Source organism: Agrilus planipennis, unplaced genomic scaffold, assembly GCF_000699045.2.
Source record: "Agrilus planipennis isolate EAB-ADULT unplaced genomic scaffold, Apla_2.0 scaffold179, whole genome shotgun sequence".
NCBI classification, from domain to species: domain Eukaryota; kingdom Metazoa; phylum Arthropoda; class Insecta; order Coleoptera; family Buprestidae; genus Agrilus; species Agrilus planipennis.
The window spans coordinates 325,610-332,101 of NW_020438885.1; the positions used below are offsets into that span (position 1 = coordinate 325,610).

Genomic DNA, 6,492 nt, shown 5'->3' on the forward strand with positions numbered 1-6,492 from the left:
GTAATAACCATTTAACTTTAGTGATGTTTATAATATTTTTTTAAATTAATTATTTTTTTATTCTTTTTCTTTCTACCTACATTTTAATTTTAAATAGCAAAGAATAGTATATTTTAAAAATTGGCTATTAGAACTGCTGTCATGTTTTTAACATTTAATATCAATGGTGATGTCAGGTGATGTGAAAAATTTTGATATGAGTTTTGACAAGTATTCAGATATTTGTCGACAGTGATAAAAAAATAATTAACATAAATTTATTATCTTGTCTTCCTCTCAATTTGGAAAAATATTCCAATAAAGTGATACAAAAGTAATGTTGATAATAATTAATTAATTATAGTAATAGTACATAGGTTATATATGATAACGAAACTAGGAAAACTGTATCTTTTGTGTGTACAAAGTGAAAGCAAAAAAATGGAATAAAAATAAAGTGTTACAATATATATTTTATTGACAGATAAAGTTATTGTTTATTTACAAAAGGAAGTATGTCTAACAGTGGTGATTTAGTACTTGATGCCTGCCCTAGTCCTCCAAGAATAGACCATTCTAATAATATTAATGAGAAAAATGAAAATGGAAAAGAAGAAACTGCACCAAATGAAGATGATTTTATTCCCAAAAAACCAAAGTCGAAAACAAAAAAGTCAAAAAAACATGGAAACCAAGGTTGGTAAAGAGGAGCATATTGTTATGGTTATATGATTTTAACTTTTAGGCTCTGTTAATTTATTAACAATCAAAAATTGTCATGGATTTCAAGTTGGACCTACATTTGTTGTGAATGGTGGATCTGCTGATACTAATTTAGGAAAAAAAGAGTCGATAGTAATGACAAAAGAAATTCAAAATTTATTTGAAAGTAATAACCATTTAAATCGACAGGATTTAATTTTTGTATCAGCCCACATGGGTAAAGGATGGGAAAATGTAGCTAGAGCTTTAGAATATTCTGAAGGTCAGATTTTTCAATTTCATACAGATTTTATTAAAAGTGGCATTAAAGAGGTAAGAAACAAGTTTAATTTTTTTTAGTTTATAATCAAGAAACTTGTAGGTGATTTATCAACTTTTATTGGATTGGACCAGAATAAAGCCAAATGAAGCAACAATTGGTAGAATTGCAAAATTGTTATGGGATAACCACCAGAAAGAAGTAGTTAAGCTTATGGCCGATAGTAAATAATTAATTTTATTTAAATATGAATCTAACAATGTGTTATCACTTTATATAATTAAGTTAATTCTTATGCAATAGGATATTTTTATAATTAAAAATGATTTTATTCATGTTGGTTAAATAGGGGATTCAAAAAAGGTCCTTTTTAAAAATTCATCTTATTAATCAAGTGACACTAAAAACACCCAAAAAAGTTTATTTTGATAATATAATTTATATGTTAATCGAATGATACAAGGAATGAAATGATATGGCCTGACAAAATTAAATGGAAACTTGAATTTTATTTAAAATACAGGGTTCCCATNTTAAATTTCAAATGCAGTTATTCATAATTCAAAAAAATTATGAAAAAATTAAAGTATATTTCCTCATTGTAAGTATTTAAAGCTCCTCAATCTCAGATCTAACCTTAATTTAAATTATAACGATAAAAAGACGTGGTGTTTATTAAATCTATTGAACTGATCTAATAATGATTCGCAATTATTATATGACTGGAGTAAACACCGAAATAAAATAATAAATTAGATATTTGATAGAATTAATAGTATTTCATTTTATATGTATTTCGACTATAATTATTTATTTCATTATAATAAATGTTTATGACTTGTAGGTTTACATTAACCTTACGAGTATAGTTAATACAACCAGCAAATTCACATTTGACAGGTGACAGCAGTAGTTTGTATCAGTTCGTTAAAATGGGTGATCGTAAAGGTTAACAAAATTTATCTCATCATAGCAAAAATGATTTAATTTAAAACACAATTTTGAAAATGGCACAAAGTAAACATACACCACAAGAATATATTAAAAATGCTTTTAAACCGCAGGTAGGAGCATTATGCAGTTCAGCTGCTGCTCAGATATGTAGGAAAAATAATCTTTCATTCACAGAGATGATTCAACCCTTCTGTAGGCTGGGTAGTGATGGTACAAATTAAAATTTATATATATATAAAACATAAATATAGCTTTTTCTTTCAGTGTTTTACAAAGATTTTTCTGGACAAATAGTTACAGTGCATAACTTGGAGATAACTGTACAGGATGTTAATTTTCAACCAATTAATCAAACATTAGCAAGAAAACTTCTTAATGCTTCCGTTAGTCATGCATCTGAACCAAGATCCCATCAAATTCGTATTAATGAGTATGTCCTAAATGTACCGAATACAGCTCCATGGTTTGAAGAATGGAGAGATACATTTTTACAAATGCAATACCCATCTGATCACGAATTTACGAAGCATTATTTGTCATGTTTCTTTATAATGTCATCCTCAGATAATCTTAATGACACCATTAATGAACTCAATCAACTGTTAAAAGTTAATCAGAATGAAAAACCTAAATATATTCCTAAGTGGTTTTTTCAAGAAGTTTTGAAATATTATGTTATTATTCATGATAATTTTGATGGTGACAGTGCAAAGTATGTATGTACTTTACTTAGATCATTGAAAATTAATTTGGCAATTTCAGTGTTAGTAAAGAATTGGAATATTTAAAGGAAACTTATGGTGTGAGTAATTGTTTCTTATTGCGCATGAATTCAAGACCGCCAGGTCAAATAAATGAACAACTGCCAGATCCATGGAGTCAATTTTTAACTTCTAAGATTAAATATCCTGTAAAAAACAATGTGGTAGACAGTTCAGTTATAACACATGTAAAGGAATCATTACAGGAATCTGATAAGATTGAAAATAGGCTTCCTTATCATCCACTTAGTCCTGATACAGATGATAAGACAGTGGTATGTTTTAAAATTAGTTTTTTTTAATGGTCAGTGTTATTTTTCTTAGAGTGATGGTAATACATCTGATGAGCAGGACAGTACTATTGTTCATGGTTGTTGTTTGTCACCTGAAGATGTTGAACAAATTAAGTTATTAATCCATGAATTTTGCACTAGAGCATTGGTGCCTTATGTTGAGAGAAAAATTAATCAATTGCAGCAGGTCTTTGTTAACAAAAGCTTAACCAGTAGTACATTCTTGAGTGATCCACGAAAATGGTTTAAATCCACAAAACCCAGCAAAAGTAACACTGCCACTGATGTGTTTATGTGGGTATATGTATTCCTTTAAAATTTTGTACAATTTGTTGTATTGTAGTTATAAACCTGATTCACCTGAATTATTAATGAGAAAACTGGGTGATCTGTGTTTTATGTTTGGAAATTATTCTGGAGCAATGCAAGCATATAGTTATTCTAGAAATGATTTTTTACGTGATGGAGCATTATTATATTATGCTGGAGCTGTGGAGATGTACATTTTGTCAGCATTTTTAGCATCTGAGCCACCAAGAAAGGTTTTTAGAGACATGGAGGAAAGTATAAGAACATATCTAGATACTTGCAAGTAAGCATATATTTTAAAATTGTGTCAAATTAATAAATTTAATGCAGAATAATTCATTTTTTTGTTGTAAATGTGGAGGGTTTTATTTTAGAATATATATATTCCAGAATGCCACAGTTTGCAACTAGAGCTACTCTTCTTATATTTGAATGTCTCAAGGGTCACAATTTGTATGGAGAAGCTGCCCATCAGTTAATTAGAATGACAAGTGAAGATTCAGACCTTCGCTCTGCTCTATTATTAGAGCAAGCTGCTTACTGCTTCTTGAATGCTGTTCCCAAACTAGTTCGTAAATATGCATTCCACATGGTGCTTTCTGGTCACAGATTTTCAAAAGCACTTCAAAAAAAACATGCTCTGAGGTGTTATAATCAGGCACTACAAGTTTTTAAGAAAAGGGGTTGGAATTTAGCTGAAGATCATATCTATTTAACCATTGGTAAACTTGCCACTGCTTTAAATTTATTAGAGGAAGCTTCAGAGGTATTTTCACTATTAAATATTGAAAGTAAACAAAGTCCACAACAGCAAGCAATTTTTTTAAGGGAATTTTTAGTCATTAGAAATGTAAGATACGTAATTATTTTGTTTGTTTGTTGATTTAATATTTGCATTGAATTTGTAGTCTCTTCTGAAAAAAGAAAATAAGAATAGAGCAGAGGATCTTCCTTTACCATTACTAGACTGTGATAATATTAAAATTTTAGTGGGTCCAGCGCCTCCTTTATCAATTCCAGGCAGGACCCCTGCTTTAGGAATTACATTTTCTAGTTGTTATGATCAAGAGACCAGTCAAAAATGGACTAAGTTAGAGGAGATGGTGGTCCAAGAAGCTAGAGGTTCTTTGCCTTTGCTTTTTAAGCCGCTTGTTACTTTGTATACTAAGAGTAATATCGGTAGCGTAGAAGCGGTTGCAATAATGGGAGAACCTATTCAGATATCAATAAAATTAACAAACCTTTTAGATATAGTTTTGTATCTTAAAGACATTCACTTGCATTGGATTTTTTATGGTGATGATGATACAGAAATAACAAATAGCAATCCCAGTACAAATCCAGATAATTTTGTTAAGACTTTTGTTATAAAGGCCTGCACATTACAAATGAAGAGTAGTGAAGACCTTATTCTATCTGTTATACCTTTTTCTGTAGGTAAAATCGTTTTTAAAGGGGTAGCATTTAGTTTATGTAACTCTTTAGTTCCTGAGGAAGGAATTACGTTGCTAGGTGAGCAACGAATTATTATGAAAGATAGAAGCTTAAATAAAAAAGGAAACGATGAACAAAAATTTGAAAAAGAAATCAAAATACGAATTGTACCGTCTGCACCTTGTTTACAAGTCAGTTTTCTTGAAATTAACACTGAAATGTTGTGCGATGAGCTTCAAAAAATTCCAATGGAAATTAAAAATGTCGGAAATAGTTCTATAGATAAAATTTATATGGCCACATCTACTCCTCAATTAATTTCAATTTCTGAGTTTAATAATAAACCATGGAGTAATCGTGAAAGTGATTTAAAAACGCCGGCAGCCAGAGAAAAGGAATTAAGGAGACTTTGTGTTACTCAACTACCATTGCAAGGAGATAAATTGGATCCTGGACAATCTAAATCGTTTAATATATGGATAAAAGCTCCGAGCGAAAAAGGAACCATAAACATCGATATACTAATTTACTATGAAAATTTAAGTAATTCAAATATGCCAAAGTATGACCATCATTTTTTTTGTATAGTAAGGAATATTTTTATATGTATTTTGTAGATACAGACTGGTACGACATACTTGGATGTTAAATACACAAGAAACGCTTTCGGCAAAGGTGCTATGTCAAGGAAGTTTTAGTTCAAAGTCTGTGGAACAGTTGTCGCTTTCAGCAAAAATTACTAATTTAAATAAGTTTCATGATCTTAAAATAATTAACGTATCACTTGTAAAAGTATTACTTTTAAGTTCTGATTGGCTTCTTTTAAAAGATTTAGAACTACCAAAAACATTAAGAATTACATCAGAACAATCAATTCATTTGTTACTAAAAGCTAGAAGAAACAGCAAAAGAGAAGAAATTTATTCTGAAATAATCCTTGATCCCGAAACATTTAGACCCTTACTTTCGAATAGTGTTTGTTTAGATTTAGCTATTAAAAATTTTGAACAGCATGTGTCCTTTTTGGATGAGTTTGTTAGTCAAGACGCGGGTCGGAAGATACATTCTCCAAACCAATTAGTGTTACAGTGGAAGGCTTCAGTATCTGATAGTTCTGGTCAAAAAAAGAATATCATCGGACAGACAACGACACCTTTATCGTTTAAAGATGAATGCGATATTGAAACGTCATTATCTTATGAAGTTAATCAAACATTAGATTTAACAGTATCAATAACTAAGAGTAATGTTTCAGTAGAAACAAAAAAGAATCAAGTATTCTTAAGTTTATTGCATCCCATCTCTATCCGGCACGATTTTAAAAATAAGAAGTTTTGTACAATTCCTGTTCAAATTGTTCTTCATAACGTCGTGGATGCAGAAATGGTAGTTACTGTAAACACTTTGGGAAGTAGTAGGCAAGTTTTGAATAGTGAATCCGGTATTTAAATAAATACTAAAGTATTCTTTTTTATTACAGTGATTCTCCTCCTCTATCGTTTAGACCAAATTTTTATTACCAGTACCCATCTAAATATTTCAGATGGATAGGTAAAAGTAGTGCTGTGAAATCTTTAATGCCTTTTAGTTCTGAAATACTTTCAATGCATGTAGCCGTTTTCGGACCAGGTACTTATGATTTAGGGTCGCGATTAGAAACGTGGTGTCACGAAAAAGACAATCCCGATAATATGGTGCTTCAAAATTATCGGGCAGAATCTGCTCTAATAGTTCTAAACGGTTCAACATAAAACAACTGTACCTCACAAATAATATTTTG

General features: G+C 30.1%; 2 protein-coding genes across 8 annotated transcripts in view; both read left to right on the forward strand.

The window, feature by feature from the left end:
- Positions 1-192: 192 nt before the first annotated feature.
- LOC108740502 (receptor-interacting serine/threonine-protein kinase 1) lies at positions 193-1,296 on the forward strand. Of its 4 annotated transcripts, none has more exons than XM_025981641.1 (4): positions 198-675; positions 725-834; positions 892-1,014; positions 1,064-1,296. In XM_025981641.1, the coding sequence occupies exons 1-4, from the start codon at positions 495-497 to the stop codon at positions 1,190-1,192; spliced, it is 543 nt and encodes a 180-aa protein (XP_025837426.1). In that variant the 5' UTR covers positions 198-494; the 3' UTR covers positions 1,193-1,296. The 4 variants fall into 4 exon arrangements, with proteins under 4 accessions (XP_025837427.1, XP_025837426.1, XP_025837424.1 ...); XM_025981640.1 differs by having other exon boundaries at positions 200-313; positions 464-675; positions 725-1,014; XM_025981642.1 differs by having other exon boundaries at positions 193-675; positions 725-1,014; positions 1,054-1,208.
- A 259-nt stretch (positions 1,297-1,555) lies between these two features.
- Positions 1,556-6,492, forward strand: part of LOC108740529 (trafficking protein particle complex subunit 8) — a 27,746-nt gene continuing 22,809 nt past the window's right edge. The window contains exons 1-9 of one of the 4 annotated variants that reach the window (XM_025981644.1): positions 1,556-2,125; positions 2,180-2,627; positions 2,678-2,948; positions 3,001-3,263; positions 3,313-3,561; positions 3,669-4,128; positions 4,187-5,274; positions 5,330-6,130; positions 6,193-6,481. In XM_025981644.1, the coding sequence (XP_025837429.1) occupies positions 1,969-2,125; positions 2,180-2,627; positions 2,678-2,948; positions 3,001-3,263; positions 3,313-3,561; positions 3,669-4,128; positions 4,187-5,274; positions 5,330-6,130; positions 6,193-6,463 (4,008 nt within the window). In that variant the 5' untranslated portion in view covers positions 1,556-1,968 and the 3' untranslated portion in view covers positions 6,464-6,481. Of the gene's footprint in view, positions 2,126-2,179; positions 2,628-2,677; positions 2,952-3,000; positions 3,264-3,312; positions 3,562-3,652; positions 4,129-4,186; positions 5,275-5,329; positions 6,131-6,192; positions 6,482-6,492 lie in introns of those variants that run through there. The other 3 variants (XM_025981643.1, XM_018474879.2, XM_025981645.1) reach the window with 3 other exon arrangements.